This window comes from Bubalus bubalis, chromosome 9 (genome assembly GCF_019923935.1).
Source record: "Bubalus bubalis isolate 160015118507 breed Murrah chromosome 9, NDDB_SH_1, whole genome shotgun sequence".
In the NCBI taxonomy this organism is placed as follows: domain Eukaryota; kingdom Metazoa; phylum Chordata; class Mammalia; order Artiodactyla; family Bovidae; genus Bubalus; species Bubalus bubalis.
The window spans coordinates 64,148,608-64,165,334 of record NC_059165.1 but is presented as its reverse complement, the minus strand read 5'-3'; the positions used below and the strand labels follow the sequence as shown (position 1 = coordinate 64,165,334).

The 16,727-nt window shown below is 51.5% G+C and overlaps 1 protein-coding gene across 10 annotated transcripts in view; it reads right to left on the bottom strand.

Annotated features, from left to right (window-relative positions):
- The window catches only part of LOC102410517 (core histone macro-H2A.1), an 82,022-nt gene extending 65,560 nt beyond the window's left edge, over positions 1-16,462 (bottom strand). Inside the window, exons 1-2 of one of the 10 annotated variants that reach the window (XM_044947638.2) lie at positions 16,339-16,462; positions 5,249-5,453 (exon numbers count right to left, since the gene is read on the bottom strand). In XM_044947638.2, the coding sequence (XP_044803573.1) occupies positions 5,249-5,420 (172 nt within the window). In that variant the 5' untranslated portion in view covers positions 5,421-5,453; positions 16,339-16,462. Of the gene's footprint in view, positions 1-5,248; positions 5,454-15,590; positions 15,793-15,927; positions 16,127-16,338 lie in introns of those variants that run through there. The other 9 variants (XM_044947637.2, XM_044947640.2, XM_044947641.2 and 6 more) reach the window with 9 other exon arrangements.
- Between the last annotated feature and the right edge of the window lie 265 nt (positions 16,463-16,727).

Genomic DNA, 16,727 nt, shown 5'->3' with positions numbered 1-16,727 from the left:
TGTTTACTAAGAATGCTGGCGAAATTCATAAGATGCAATACCAATCTTCACAGCAACCTGAGAGTTGGGGCTACTATCACCACTTGGCTGGAAGGTCAAGGGCCCTGGGGTGGAGAATGGACTGTGCTGGGGCACCAGGAAGCCCAGCAGACAGCATAACATTCCTCGGGAGGCGCTCTGGGAAGAGTCAGCAGGGCTGCAAAGCCAGGCACACAGAGAGCTGGGGAAGGAGCTGTCTGGTCGCCAGACTCAAGCCTGTTCCAGATGTTGCCTATTCCTTTTAAGTTTGGCAGATGATTGGGCTCTGCACCCAAGAGGAGAAACAGACGCCAGCTTCAAGTTTCAGAGAAGACGCAGGCCCCAACCTCCTCCCACAAGCACCCCAGCCTGGAGCAGACCATAAGGAGGAGTACTGCATGGTCCCTCACCCCTGAAGACATGCTCTTCACAGGGGATCGTCTATCTGGACTCTGATGGCCCCTGGTCTGCAGGGCTGCTGTCTGTCCTGATGCTCTTGTGCTGGTCTGGCCTCAGCTCTGGCCTAACCCAGGCCCAGGGCTGGGCATGCTCAGCTCTCAGTTAACTAGAAAACCCCCCAAGGTTTTCATGAGTGTGCCAAGAGCTCAAGACAGAAGTAGCTTTCAACACCAGACAGAGTAAGAGTTTGGTAATAGGGCACCTTGGTGTTGAGGGTGAGTCTGGCTTTAGGCGTGTATGTGTGTTAGCTGCTCAGTCATGTCCAACTCTTTGCCACCCCATAGACCGTAGCCCACCAGGCTCCTCTGTCCATGGGATTCTCCAGGAAAGAATACTGGAGTAGGTTGCCATTCCCTTCTCTGGGGGATCTTCCTGACCCAGGGATCGAACTTGAGTCTCCTGTATTGGCAGGCAGATCGTTTACTGTCTAAGCCAGCTTTAGGAAGTGGAGTCAAATGGCAGCTTGAAATAAACCAGAGGGAGCAGTTCTGTAACAGCCAGGGCATTCTGCAGGTGCCTGGTGAAAGGACACCACGCCCGAGTGGGCAGGGACAGCCCCACCAGCATCCCCAAGGCAAGCAGGCGACCCAAGTGGGCAGGGACAGCCCCACCAGAATCCCCAAGGCAAGCGGGCGCCCTCAGTCACCTCAGCAGCCAGAGCAGGACTACTCCCTCTGCTGTCACCCTAATGTCACCAGGTTAACAGCTGGGCACCTACACTGTGCAGACCCAACAAAGCACTTCGCGTGCACCCTCTCATTCCCACCTCACAGTAAGTCCATGGCACTCACTGTAACCCCCATTTCACAGATAACAGAACTACAGCTTGGGGATGTGAGTGAGCTACCTAGGCCATAATGAGGAAACAGCAGCTCTGACACCAGGGTCCCTACTCTTAACCACCTGGTTCTGCTGCCCCTACCAGATTCTACTGGACAGCATGGCACCCCAAGTGGTGCCGCAGGCTGGCCGGAGATGTCAGCTCCCTGCTCCAGAGCTACCTGGTCCTAGGTGGGCCCTGCAGCTCAGGCACCCAAGCATCCAGACCCCTCCTCAACTCTCCACCAGGGTGTTCTCACAGGAGGCCAGGTCCAGCCATGTCAGAAGAGCACTGGGTCGCACCCCATCACCATGCCTGCAATTGTGTGCCACCTGTCAGAGAAGGAGACAAATCCTCCAGGGGGACCCTTCAGGTGACAACTAGACAAGCGGGGCAGCTCTGGTCAGCAGGTTAACACACATCCTCCAGGAAAAGCTTTCTGAAGCCTGATCTCAGCACATGTGTTCCTGCATCATCACCACCTTTTCCTGGTTTGTACCTGCCTCTGGACAAAGCTTCTGGGGGTCAGGGGAGGTCTTGCTCTGGCTTCACTCTCAGCACTGGACACAATGCAGCTCTCCTGAGGACCTGTGGAATGGGTGGCACTTTGCTCAGATGCCATGTATTGGAGCACAGTGTCTAAGCCCGAAGCTACATTAGCGTTTCCCAGCTCTGGGAAGAGGATGGCACCCAGCAGGTGCATTGTGAAGGTGGCAGAGCTCTTTCCTATCCCTCACGGGGCTGGATGGCACCATCTCCCTCTCCAGATCTCAGCTGATTATGTCTTCTCCTCAAATAAAACCCTCCTGGGTCAGTTCACCTCCAGGCCCCCAGGCACTGGGGCTCCTTGGCCTGTTTACAGCCTCCACAGCACTTGGCACAGTCCGGAACCATCTGGGTTGGCTGGTTCTTCCTTCCAGACTAGAGCATGAGCTCCATGGAGCAGAGACTATTTCTGCCCCAGCCACTCCTGTGCTCTGGAGCTGGCACAGTGCTGGGCACAGAGCAGGCACTCAGTAAGCATGTGAAATGACTGGGAAAGGGTCTTCTGTGAAACAGGAGCAAACAGCAGAGCAGAAAGAGAGCTGGGCCACCTCTGCTTCTCTCTCAGGGACCAAAGCCCAAGTTCTGAGCAGGCAGATGGGCTCCCACAGCCCAGCCCGAGGGGCTCAGGACGGATCACCTCCTGAGAGCAGTCATGGCGTGGGTGCAGTGCAGCAACGCTCATGGGTGGAGTGCAGCAACGCTCCACTGATGCAGCCCTGAAACTCAGCTCCTGCCCATCAGACAACCGGACACAAGCGGCTAGCAGTAATCAAGTATAGCACCGAGGGCCCAGGACATCCCCCAAGGCCCCATCCCACAGACCAGATGACAAGTTGGGGCCCCGGGCAGTGGTCACTCCAATGACTCAACACTGTGTAGGCAGAGAAGATGGCTCAGATTCACCTAACTATAGCTCTTCTGGAAGGACTTGGTAAAATTTCAAAATATGTATTACTTTTTAATACACAGGGGTTAACATGGCTAACGCCAGAGTAAGGATTTGCCTTAAGTGACTTGGCCAGCTCTAGCACTGGACCGCCCTGATCATTCCCACCCCACTTTGGGACCACTACTGCACCCAGGACAGTCAGAGACGGGCACAGTTGGGGGGGGTTCAGGGTCAAGGTGCCCGGCCCCCATGAGAAAAAACCTGCTGACCTGGCCCTCATGTGCGCTGCGCTCAGTTTCAGAGCCAACCAGACATGACAAGGAAAACATACAGATTTTCTGTGTGGCACAGACAGTTGTGGCCTCAAACATGATGGAGCAGCAGTATGCCCCCACCAATGCCCTGCTAACTAACAAGAGGGAGCTTGATGGAAGAAATGAAACTGCTGTGGTACTTGACCTAATGAATGTGTTTGTGAACAGCCCAGTGTCATGCCTGTGCCAGGGGCATCATAGGATTCAGGAGCCAGGAAACACAGGTTGGCTGGATTTACACATCATGTCAGCTTTCCCCATTGCGCTCAAACAAAGTCCCTTTGGATCTCACAGCAGCCTGGAGTTGGTGAAGCAGGGACTGTTGTCTCCAAATGAGTTGAAAGGAAATTGGGATCCGGAGAGGTTAAATGACTCTGGGTCACACAGCAGTAAACTGCTGAGCCAGACCTTAACAGTCTCCTCTGGGTCCCACCCAGTGACTTCTCCCCTGGTCTCCCCTGCCAACTGCCAGCATTACATGTGGTTTTCCTGGGTGTGACACCTATGTTCTGGGCTTCTGTTTCCTCATCTGCATAGTGAGAAGAACCATGCCTATGTCATGCTACCAGGCATGCCACCTATGAGTCTCTGACAAGCACAGGGTCCAAGTTCCAAATACGTGCAAAGGCCTCACAACTAGAACCCCAAATACTTTTTATGCCTAGACACTTTTAACAGAACACAAAAACTCTAGAACCTTCATGGTTGTGAGGGGAAGCCTTGGGTCTTGTCTTAACGAGAAGGCTGGGAGAGCAGGGAGCAACCCAGCCTTGTCTTGCTGAGTCAGGCTCTCCTTTCTCTCTAGAGAGATAGCTGCCCCCACCTGCCACTTGCCCTGATGATGTATGGAGAAAAAATTGGTAAAAGCATTACAAAGGGACAGCAGGATGTGCCCCTTTGCAAGTACTTCCTGGTTATACGTGGCAAATCTTTTTATGCCCTGAGGTTGGTTTCCTCAATACTAAAAATGGCGGCTGGGGTTGCAGGGGGGTGGGCGTGAATCCTGCCCAGCTGACCTCCCACAGTTGCTATGGAGTCACCAATAAGACCAACAACATTTTATCTGGGAAAAGGACCAAGGACCCCCCACCCCCCGCCACCTCGCCCCAGAGGGATGGCTGATTCCTAGACTGGGACAGGGGAAGGTCAGGAGGAGATGAGAATATCTCATTTTGTTGGAAAGAAAAGAAATGTACAGAGTGATGGAGAAGGGGAAGAAGGGCTAAAATCCAGCCTGAAGGTCAAATTTGAGACAATGTGACCAAAATAATGAGTAAAGACATGGCAGTACATAACATGTTAAATTCTAAAAATCCACGAACCAGCATTGATAGAGAAAAAAGACAAGAAGGGAAGGGCAGAAAGAAAGCTCTTCTTAGCAGAAGACTGCCAACTAATAAATGTAGGAGAAAGGACAGAAATAGAAAAACCACTATTTTATAACCACCCCAGTGATAACAGATCCTGGTAATAAGATCATCAAGGAATGCTAACGCCATGGGTGAAAGGCTGCGATCCAGGATGTGCAAAAATGCACAGACACCACCTTAATCCAGTGACCAAAGTGAAGATCAACAGTGACAGGACAAACCCACAGCAGGGGCCTCCTGACACGAGGCCAGAGAAGGGTTCAACATCGCTTACGGAATTCTCCCGCCAAAACATTTAACCTGAATCCAAGCCTGAGGCCCACACAGATTAAAGGGCATTCTGTGAAATATCCAGCCTGTGCCCTCCAAAAACATCCATGTCATCAGAGATTTTTTTTGAAAACTAGGGAATTTTTTTAAATAAACCTAAAGAAACCTGACAGACAAATGCAATGTATGATCCTAAAATGGATCCTGGATCAGGAAAGAAAATAGAACAAATTCATAAAGCACATTATTGGGACAATTGAGGAAATTTCAAAACAGACATTATTATAATAGGTAACAACCAAACAGGTAACAGCCAGAAATAAATGCACACGTGTGCATGCACATGCATGCACACACACTCACATACACACACACACACACACACAGAGTGGAGAGAGAGAAAGCAAGTGGGGCAACATGTTAACAGATGGTGCATCTAGGTAAAAATGTTCACTCACTGTTCTTGTAACTTTTCCGTAGGTTTGAACATTTTCAAAATAAATGAACAAGGTCCTCCCAATCCTTGGAAGCTGTGTGTCCACAGTGACTCAGGCACACTCACCTGTCAGGTACTCCAGGACGGCAGCCATGTACACGGGCGCCCCAACTCCGATCCTGTACTTGGGGTGGCCTTTCTTGATGTACCGCAGCATCCGGCCCACGGGGAAGATGACTCCCGCCTTGGCGGACCGGGAGGTTTTGGTGGACTTCTTCTTCCCACCCCGGCTGGACATGGCGGTGGCCCTGGAGATGGATCAGCAAGTTCACTGTGGAGGCAAGCGAATGCTCGGGTCAGGATTACTGGGGACATCTCCCCTTCCCCACACCCTCTGGGCCCTGGAAGAAACAGGCTGTGCTGGCAGATGCCACCGCCTAGTCGCGGAGCCCTGCGAGCCCAGTTTCTGCATTCCACCCATGTGCTTCAGCCCTGGAAAAAAGAATGGCTTAGCTTTTCACATTTTATACCATGACATCAATTTTATCAGCCACTTCCATTTAAACGTTACTCTGACAACGACTGCTTTTAAGTGCCTCGCCTTTATGCCACATGATGTAAAGAAAATGGGGTTTCTTGGCTGAGATCTATATGCTTGTTTAATAATTGTATTTTCATACACTGGAGACCAGGGCTGATACATTTGCTGAACACTTGATAAAAGAAAACTATGTCACCTGCCTCTACAATGAAGACGTTAAGTCAGACACTTAGGTTTTTTGATGAGAGCAGCCTCTCTCCCTTGTAGTCCTTTATCTGTGAGAGGCAAGAACTGCTCACAAGAGTTAAACGGGCAGCCAGGTTGGAATATGAGGCCCTCTGAGCACTTCCTGACTGCTAGTCAGGCCTGTCCTCAGAAAAGAGAGTCCTTCCTTTCTTCCCCGACCCACTCACCATCCAAAATGTCCCATACCTCTTGTAGGGTCCTCTCTTCTCCACCCCGACTGTAACTGGACCCAGGTCACCACTATCTTAACCAAATGATCACACATTTGGTCCTGAAAAGGCCTTCCCACCACAGGCCACACTCTAATCCACCTGCTCTTCACTGGCTGAGCTGTCTCCATGCACACAAATCTGAATATGCTGTGGTACTGTTCTTAAGTTTTCCCTGCTGCCACAATTCCCAAGACGCAATCAGAACCTTTGGCCTGTCATGCAATGCCCTAGAAATCTAGGCCTGCCACACCCATCGAGCTTCACCTGTGCTTCCTTCCTGAGGTCTAAACGCAAACACAGGGAGTACCCCCAAATGTCCTCCTCCACAGTAGTCGTGCCCTTTAGCCAGGACCTCCTTTATCCTTCACGCTTTCCTGCCTTCTGCCAACCCTCCCGCGTGCTCCATCCTCTGGGTTCCTATGTGCTTCACACCACGGCACTGATGGGCGCACATACACACGCTCCCCCACCCTCCCTCTCTCTCTCGTCACACCGCGAGGTCTCAAAGGGCTGCCCCTGACTATTCCTGGCACAGTACCACACAGCAAGGTCGCAGACGTTTACTAGGAGCATCGAGTCATTCACGTATGCACTTAAGGAATCACGCTTGGGACAGAGACGACAATGCACAAGGCAGATGGGGCCTTGTTCTCCCAGAGCTGGTGGACACAAGAAATACTACATAACCCTCAGTCACTCAAATGGGAACTGTGAAAGGCCAGTGCAGGGCACTGCGGAAGGGGCTGTGAGAGGCCTCAGCCTGTTCCAGGGCACCAGACAAGACTTCCCTGGAAGACACAGATGCTCAGACCACTGAACCAAACGGTCAAGTCTCCCATTTACTGGTAAACTGAGGTCAAGCTCCGTGGAAGTCACAGAGTTAGGAGTCCTTGTTCCTGACACCCAACCCTACATTCAAGATATACATGGTCCATATCTAACATCAGTATGACCCTCAAGACCATCTTGGATGGTCTGCCTGACAGAGATGGCCAAAACAGGAGAAGGCAGAATTTCTGGGTACTCTGACAGGCTCATCAGAATTAAGGGAGCGCAAGGCCTGTGTGATGAGAACCCTGTATTTCACCCTGTCCAGGGAGGTACCTAGGCTTAATTGATCATTGATTGCTAAAGAGAGTCCCAGAAGGGTCTGGTTTTTCTGAAACAAATAGTTGGCTCCACTTCTTCTGTAATGAGCTCTGTTTTAAAACATTCCTGGCAAACAGGTGCCCACGCTCATTCTGAGCAGGAAATGGTATTTGTACTTGTGTGTGCATGTGTTTGTAGGGAAAAGTTGGATCTGGGCTCCCAGCAGTCTTTGGCTTTAATACAAATATGTTGCACAGATTAACCCCAGACCTTTAGACTGAGAGTTTTAATGGTTCCCCTCTTCCAGCAGGAGAGGCCAGTGACCAGGGATGGTTTATGCAGCTCAGCCCTGCTCTTCCTGGTGCACAGACTCCAGCTCTGTCTCTGGGTGGACCTGCCTGGGTATGTTTGGGGCTGACTTTGTGGGAATCGGACAATGTCCTGTCCCAGACCGGAACCACTAGTACCCAGGGACCTGACATGCCTATTCTTCAAAAGTAACATTCCTGGGGATCCCCTCTGATTCGAGCCAAGAGTCTTTAGTCAACAAGCTGGTGACTCCCGAGTCCCTATCCCAGTGTACACCTGGCTGCCGAGCCCCAGGGCTCTGTTCTGACTGCCCTCGGCAGGGCCTGCTTTTAAGTCCCATGTGAACTCCTGTGGGTTTCTCAGCCCCAGCAGTGGCAACATCATGCATCAAGCTACCAATCAGGGGCCAGTGTGTCCCTACCTCTCTGCCCACCTCCACAGCTCCCAGTCATTAGCCAGGCTCTGTTGAACCCACTTCCATAACTTCACAAGCCTCTTCCCTTCTCTTTGCCCTCCCTGCCTTGGTTCAGCTCCTGCTCCTCGCCTGTTCTCCACAGCACTAGTCTCTCTCCATGGATGCCAGAGGATCTCTGCCACTTTGCTGGCTCTCCAGCTCCCAAGCCAGCCACAAACAGCATCCTTTACTTCTTCAGCACTGCTTCCCATCATCCCTGCCTGGGCTCAGATGCCCAAGTTGCCCTTGACTTCCTGACCTGTGAAGCCATGTCCAGAATGTTTTTACACATGCTGCTTCTCCTGCCTGAAACACCCTTCGTCCTCTTGCCAAACCTGAATTGATGCTCACACAACCTCTCCTCTTGGTCCCGACCATGGACTGGATTGTTCACTGCTCCATATTCCCACACTACATACCCTGGCATCTCTATGTGTGCCTGCCTCCCTAGCTCGACTCAACTAGGACCTACTCCATGCCAGGTGCTGCAGTCATCTGCAGGTCCCCAGGTTCCAAGAAAGACCTTATACATCAGTGCTTAAACGTCAGAGCCATCTTCAGGTCTCATTTGGAACCAGACTCCTCTGATAAAACAGCCCTGAGTCTTCATTCCCTCCCCAAGACTGCCCTGAGGAAGTTCTGTTCCTTGCCCCTCCTCATGTTCTTGCTGCACTTCTAGCAGTAAATCCCTAAGCTGTAGCCACAGCTATGAAAGAATTCTACCTGAGCCACGCAGCCTCATGATATCCAATAATGTATGGTGATTTTAAAAACATCATTTGGAAAATCGCCTTGTAGCAGTGCAAACTCCAGATAAATGCATGAGTGTGGCAGGTCCATCCTGCTCTTCAGAAGTCTAGGAGACAAGGTCGGTTAACGCCAAGCACCAGCATGGGGAGGCAGGGTGGGAAGAGTAGCTGTGACAGAAGTGGCTGCTGAGCACTGCGATTAATAACTTGAGTTCCAAAGTCAGACTAACCCAATTCAAGTCACAGCTCTACCACTGAGAGCCTATATATCCTAGGCCAGCTGCTGTAACAAATAAGCCCCTACTTCTTATTTCTCACCTGGGGAAAGTCCTTGACTGGAGTTTCTCTGCAGGATGATCCATGGGTCCAGACTCCTCCCACCCTTCAATGCACAATTTGGGGTTACCACTGGAGGTAAAGGGTCATGGAGGAAAATACCTGGCGGCTTTCAGAGGCCAGGTCTGGAAGTGGAGCACACCACTCCTGATCATGACCTACCAAGTAGAACATGGTCACATGGCCACACCTACTGCAAGAGAGGTTGGAAAATGTCCTCCAGCTATTTCCTACAGAGAAAAGAGGAAACAGCCAGTCTCTGTAACCTGACAAACCAACTTGAGAGCTGACCCTGAAGCCAGGGTCTGAGTGACCAGTCAAAGCCTATTTTGACCCACGTCCTGCGTCGAGCCTTTTCTGAGAGGTGGACAGTCCTTTGTCATGCAGAAAGTGGCTTCCCATGCATTCAGCTTCTCATTGGGGCCCTGACCTTGTTCACAGGAGAAACAGCAACAGTACCCTGCCAAACTGACAAAACTGTGTCCTTCCTTCCTGGATTCATCAGCCAGGAGGGCACCCCATTCAGCAAACCAGAAGCCCTCAGCCCTGCAGAGGGTTCCACATGCTTTGAAGACAGTGATAGGTCTTCAGGCAACCCTGGCATCTGTTCATTACTGAACATTAGCTTGACTGTTATCAGATCAGGAAATGAAGATTTTGTGGTTGATCCTGAAGGGATCTCTGTGGTCTTTATCTCTGCAACTCCTCCAGCTATAAATCAATCACAATAGACATGAACCTTGTTTGCAGAAACCCAAAGTTCACACAGACACAGAGGCGGAGGGGGCTCTACAGAGAAGAGCCAGGCTCAGTGAGAAGCAGGTCTTTGACAACAAGCCCCCCAATGATCAAGATGTGACTGCGACATCGTGATCTGTCCTCAAAGCACAGGACAAATGAGATGCCTGGCTGTGAGGATCCCGTGAATCAGACAGACAAGAAAACAAAGGGAAGGGGAACAGAGGCAAGGAGGGCAAAGGGTCACCCTACTACACTGTTGTTCTCGCCAACAGGGCACCACAACTGGCTCCTCCATGTGCTGCAAACCACCTTCATCCCCACTTCCACCCTTTGGGACATGCCGCTCACTCGGTGTGGAACACTCTCTCCTGCCCTCAGGCTGGGGCGATTCTGCCTAGTGGATCCAACATTTCTCTGATGATGGAGATTTATCAAGGAGCTCCCTCCTCTGCCTCTCTGCAGTGGCTGAGCCATGTGGCCCCCAGTTCTAGTCTAGTGTGCAGCAGCCCCATGCCCAGACTCTGGCTTTGTACAAGACCCAACCAACTCTGGCCTATCTTTCCTATTACCAGCACATGAGGGCTCCACCAGGCTGAATCACTCTATTTACTCAGTAGACATTCCTGCAGCGGCCCCTGAGTCCGGTGAGAAATCCCTTTTAATGAACCTCAGCCACCATTGAAATACGTAAAATTGTTTTTCTCAGTCTTATATAAAAGGCTCTCTACAAGCAGTTTCCAGCCCTTCCCTGACTGTCATGCTGGATCCAACTTATACAAATATTCTAAAGCCACCTACCCCACTCCTAGCACTTGTTACACTGTATCACCACTGTCTCTGTTCTTGCCTGTCTTGATGGGATGGACCAGGCCACTCTGCTCACCGACTGTATCTCTTAGAACCTACCACCCTGTCTGGTTCCTGCTGCTGCTGCTGCTGCTGCTGCTAAGTCTCCTCAGTCGTGTCCGACTCTGTGCGACCCCATAGACAGCAGCCCACCAGGTTCCCCCATCCCTGGGATTCTCCAGGCAAGAACACTGGAGTGGGTTGCCATTTCCTTCTCCAATGCATGAAAAGTGAAAGTGAAGTTGCTCAGTCGAGTCTGACTCCTAGCGACCCCATGGACTGCAGCCTACCAGGCTCCTCCACCCATGGGATTTGCCAGGCAAGAGTACTGGAGTGGGGTGCCATTGCCTTCTCCGGTCTGGTTCCTGAGAGGCCCTCAAGTGCTAGCTGGGTGGTAAATGATAAGTTACAGTGGCTGGGGGCTCTCTTGACAAAAATGAGGGCTGCATTTGCCAGGACCACAGGACTCAAATGTGACAAGTGAGACACCAATCCGGGAGCTTCTCTGGGACCATTCATGTGGGAGCCCAGACCCACAAAATTCAGGAAGCTTGTGGGGCTACCTTGGGGATTCCCAAGAAGGGACCACCACCATTTCCCTGATGGCTGAGGTATGAGCATGCAGAGGCCTTCGGTGACCATCCTATGACTCCAGCAATCTCCCTTTTTGCTGTTAAGACAGGCACAGTAACACAGACCAGCAGAAAAGACTTACCTTCCTCATATCTGTAAGATGCTGACCTCTGTTAAAGCTGCCGCCTAGAAAACTCTCAAAAAATCAGGGCACTCACGAAACCATTGGAATGGTCAATGGTAAAGTCTTTTATATCTAAGCAATGAATGTGTGCATATTGATCTTGAGCAAAATATTGATTAGAACTGCTGGGGGGCTGCTGGTCAGACAGCCCTATCTCTGGCCCCCAAGGATGAAAGAATCTGAGCTATCCGCGCTCAGGTCACTGTTACAGAGTGAGGACTGACCCATCCATTCCCTGCCAGTGGATAAGTGCCTGCATGTCCACATGCATCTGTCTCCTTCCCATCAACTCGAATTATGAAGGCAAACCTGAGACACTCAATTCTCAAGTGCAGGACACTAATCCTGTTTGCAGCATTCTCCTCCATCTACTCCCATCATACCAAACGATCAGCGGTGACACTGCTGCCGTGTCCCCAGAGGCATGCGGATCTACTGCACAACTATCACTCCCAGAGCTGGGGTTCACAAGATGCGCTCTGATTGGCTCAGAACAGAGACTTGTTCTGGTACTTTGGCCAATCACGAAAAACATCTCTCTCCATTCATAAAACACTATACCACAAAATGAAAGGGATTACTAAAGAACTTACGGTCCATCCTCAGTGAACCAAGGGACTGCAAACAAGAAGAAAAGGACAAATTGAGATAATAAATAAACCTTAAACCGAACACTTTGTTCCAGCAGATTTTACTCTTCTCATGTGTCAGGATTTTAGTGGTGGGAAAAAACAAAAGCCAAAATGAAGAGTGTTATTTACTATAAGCAGGAACAGTTAGCAGAAAGGCAGTCTGGGATTAAAATGTTCACCTCTGCAAATCCACTCTGTGGTATGCATCCTGAGTGACACTAAAGGAAGCAGCACTACATTTCAATAGTTGGTATGGCACTGCCTGCCTCCTTCGCAAGGAGATTTTCCTTCAAACCTCCTCTCCCTGTTAAAGGACGTGCCAACTAGGAGACAGTCACCCCAGTGGAAGGCCATCAGAGGAACATGTGAGCTTCAGTAGGGCAAGACCCTCGTCAGGCTTAGCATCTAGAAGCTATTCAGTGTTTGCTGAACAGATGAAGCATCCCCAAGAAAAGACATTTTCCTCCTATCCAGAGCCTTCGCAGCCTTATTATTGCTCTTAGGAAGAAGTTTAAATCCCTCAGTGTGTTTCTGATCAGGATTCCCCTCTGTGATTTGGTCTGTTTTGCCCTCTGGCTTCACTAGTTTCCCTCTAGAACCACAACTTCCTGAGCCTCTGGCAGTTCCCCCATGTGACCTCTATTCTCATTGTTCTCAGACTTCGCACAAATGGGCCAGGTCTCAAACACTTGTCCCTACCTGCCCTCTTTTGCCCAGTCAACTCTTACTTGATCTTTCCGTGCCGAGTAAGGGCTTGCTCCTGGCTAGGTTACTGTCCTGGGAGCTGCTATGAGAGCTACTGTGGCTTCCTGCACTGACCTTGCAATGCACACTTGCCTGCCTTCTGCTCCTCATGTCAGCTTCCCAAGGGTAAGAACTCGACATTTCTTTTTTTCTTTTCAACTACATACCAGTTTATTAACAAAAGGATATAACTTGGGAATAGTCAGATGGAAGAGATACATACATAGGGTGGTCCAGGGAAGGGCATGCATGGAGCTTCCACGCCCTCTCCAAGTGTGCCACTCTCTAAATCTCCACTTGTCCATCAACCTGGATGCTCTCTGAACTTTGTCCTTTGGGGGTTTTACAGAGATTCCATTACATAGAAGACATGACTGACCAAATTACTGGCCACTGGTGATTGATTCAAGCTCCAGCCCCCTCCCCTCTTAGGAGGTAGGGGGACATGGCAAAACTGGACATTTTCTTGATCCAGTTCTGTCCCTAGTGCTTGACCCCCAAGAGACTTGATTCCCAAGAAATATTCCCTGAAGACTGCAAGACACTGATCTAGAAGGCTTGATCCCAGCTAACAAGCTATGCAATTCTCTGGAATGAAGAATTAACCACTTGGGCTCACTCATAAGAGCTGAGGTAGGGCCCAACGTATTTCTAAACCTACAGAACTCGGGAAGGACCTATAAGACAGACATGGGCCCCACTGACCTCTGCCCTTTCCCAGCCCATGTGCCAAGAACAGGGCTCTGAAAAAGCTGACACAAATCCAAGGCCACAATCCAAAGAGAACTAGAAGCTGCTGACATTCTGATGAATACCACATATAGATTCTTGTTGGGTTTTGTCAAGTTGGGCTTTTGTGAGTTTGGGCTTTTATTTAAGTAAACCTCCTTTAAATGGCTTGGGGTAGCATTAACTTTGAAGATATTAGAGGTAGGTCCCAAAATTCATGTATGCAGTCCAAGCCTCTCTTGGAAATAAGAGATGAAAGGGTCTTCCAGAGATCTGCTATCTGGAGGACCAGAAAAAATGGCAGCCTGAGATGTACCATTCTCTGACCCTGGCCCACTGGGTATAGACCAAGCCAGTGACTTATAGTTGTATGAAGTATAGAATGTAGTGTGTGATGGTCTAGACAACTCAAAGTTTAATAAAACATAAGCCACCCCATCCTCATTCTAAAGGCCCTGCCTCAAACAATTTTCACTTATTTAACCCCCTCCCTCCTTCTAAATACCTTTATCGAAGGATCAGTATTAACAATGGTAAGAGATCAAAAGAGTAACAAAGTGGAGAGATTTCCTACTCTCCTCCTAAAAATAGAGTAAATAAGATTTTCAAGTCTTGAGGATTTAGGAAGAGGAAGAAAGAAAAATAGGTTGAAAAATACATCTCTCCTCACTGGGGAGCCTCTTGTGCAAGACTGAGATGCCGCTGCCCAGCTTTGGTTAGTAGTGTACATGGGTATTAATTCCAGGTGCAGCAAAGAAGTGTCCATTTCATAGCTAATAACGCCTCTGAAAGCAGACCAGTAATCTAAAGGTGGCCTGGAGTAGGTGGATTCCCTCTAATTCACAAATAGAGTCTCCCACTCATTGAAATTTAAAACTTCAAAATTTCCTGAGTCCTTGGAGCAGGAAATCTTGGAACAAAGCACTTACCCCTTTTTAATGATGAAACCTCAAACCACATAGGTAGAAGAGAGAGAGAAGCTAGCAGGAGCGCCCCTCTAATTGTCTATTCTTATACGCTGTTTATTGGATTATTAAAGTCTTACAAGGACTTCGTGGTAACTGTAATTGTTGAATTTAAGGCTTGTCTCAGCTGTGTGTCTCTTATTTCCGCACTCGGGAAAGTATCTTTCCCTAACATCTTGTCTAAAACAACGTTTCAAGCAATCTACTGACAAGATCCTTCGTGAGTGATCTGTGGTCCCTGCAGTAGTGCAGGTGGGACGCGCCATCCCGCACACCTGTTGTCAGGTGACATGACCAGCAGCATCCTGCGCACTCACCTCCTCTCTCCACCCCACCCCCCAGCGAGAGACTTCCCTCCTGGCCTTCTCCACTCGAGGAGCCTACAGCCTTCTGGAGTTACCTTGGGAAAAAAAAAACCAAACAACACCTCCCAACCACAAAGCAAACAAAAGGCTGATCATAAAACGAGAGGGCAGCGGGGGTTCCTGTGGCCCCTCTCCAGCCAGTCCCTGGACAAATCCCTCCCCGCCCCGCCTTGGTTCCACTCTTGCAACTATCCCCCAAACCCCCATCCCACTCTCCCAGCACACCACCCAGACGCCTACACCACCTCTACCTGGGGCTCGAGCCCGACTTATTGTGCCCCGGGCAGGCAACTCACGAGCGGGCGGGCGCCTCACCAAGTACAACTCCGCGCACAACAGCTCCCGGGCGCCCAGGCCCAGGCCGACCGGCTCCCGCCGCGACGCCTCCCCCGGCCTCGGGTCCAGCCAGCCCGTTACAGGAAGGGTCGCCGGGGCACGAGCCGGGGCTGTCTCCTGGCCACAAAAGCGCTCAGGCGCGGGCAGGAGGACCCGGTTCTAAGACAAGTTGGCTTCCGGGTTTGCTTTTTGAACAAAACCAGAGGATCCCGCGCGGCCCGGGCAGGGCCTGGGAGGGCCCCGTGCGCGCGCGAGGCCCCGGCGTGGGCCGTGTTGAACCCAGCAGCCCAAGTCGGCAGTGCGCCGCCAGGTGCCCGCCAGGCCCGGCCGCTCCCATGCACCCTCGGCAGTAAGAGCGGGGCAGCCAGACCCGGGCTGCGGGGACGCGGCGCGGCGAGGGGGCCGGGGGGCACTTACGGGGCGGCTCGGCGGCGGCGGCGGCAGCTGCAGCAAGGTGTCCGGCCTGTGCCCTCTCGGCCGCTCGCGCCTTTTCTCTCCGCGCTCCTCGCTGGCCCGCCCGCCCACCTCCTCGCTTCCCGCCCGCGCGCCCCGCGATCGCCCCCTCCGCCCGGCTCCGCTGCCGAGTGAACTGGAACCAGTCGCCGCGGCCCCGGGATTCCCACAATGCACAGCGCGCCGCTCGTCACATCCCATCCCGTCCCCATGCGTCCGGCCACCCCTCCCGCGCCACCTGGGCGCCCCAGCCTTGACCCCAAGCCCGCAGCCGCGCGCGCGGGGGCCCTCCGTGCTGTACCTCCTGGACGTCGGTGGGTTAGTTCCCCGGCCGCATGGCGGCCCCAGCTCTGGTCCTCTGTCACCTGGCCTGGACGCCGCACGCAGGGTCCCGCCCGAGCCGGGGACTCGCCCTGAGCTAAGTCCTGGGAAAAGGTCGGGACCCCGGGCAGAGGCACTTCTCCAGCGTGCGTCCCAGCCTGTGCGTCTAGAGGAACAGTTATTGAGGGCCTACTGGGAGCGGGTGGGGTGTGGTGGGGAGGGCGGTGGGGGAGGGCGGCTTTCCCTGCCGATCTCTAGAAGCCTTCTCATTGACGCAGGGCGGGAGGCAAAACTGCTGTTATCAGCAAGCATTTTCCCCTCCCCAACCAATGCAAACCTCCCTCGCACCTCAGAACCTCCCGCTGTCTTTGGACCCAAGCCCTTATCAAACCTGGTCTTCCCCACGACCAACTGTTGTGCATCTGGCTCCCCTGGAGTTCTTCGCAGTGACCCCTAGAAGTCTGGATTTGCTTTGTTGCATGGAAGTCTTTTACTTAGATTCAGCAAATGTTCGCTCTTGGACCCAAGTTGAGATTCACTAAACAGTGATTCTCTATCATCACACACATTTTTGTTTGTTTGCTTTTTAATTATTTTCCCTTTCCCTTTATTTTTTAAAATTAATTTAGGTTTGATTGAGACAAGCAACAAGAGGGGCCCGCTGCAAAACCCAACTTGTATTTCTAAATTGGTTTTTGGCCTTAAGACCTTAGTGACCCATCCCAAGAGCCCTCCGGCTCCTCCTCCTCTCCCCTCCATCCACCAAAGGCGGAGGGGGAG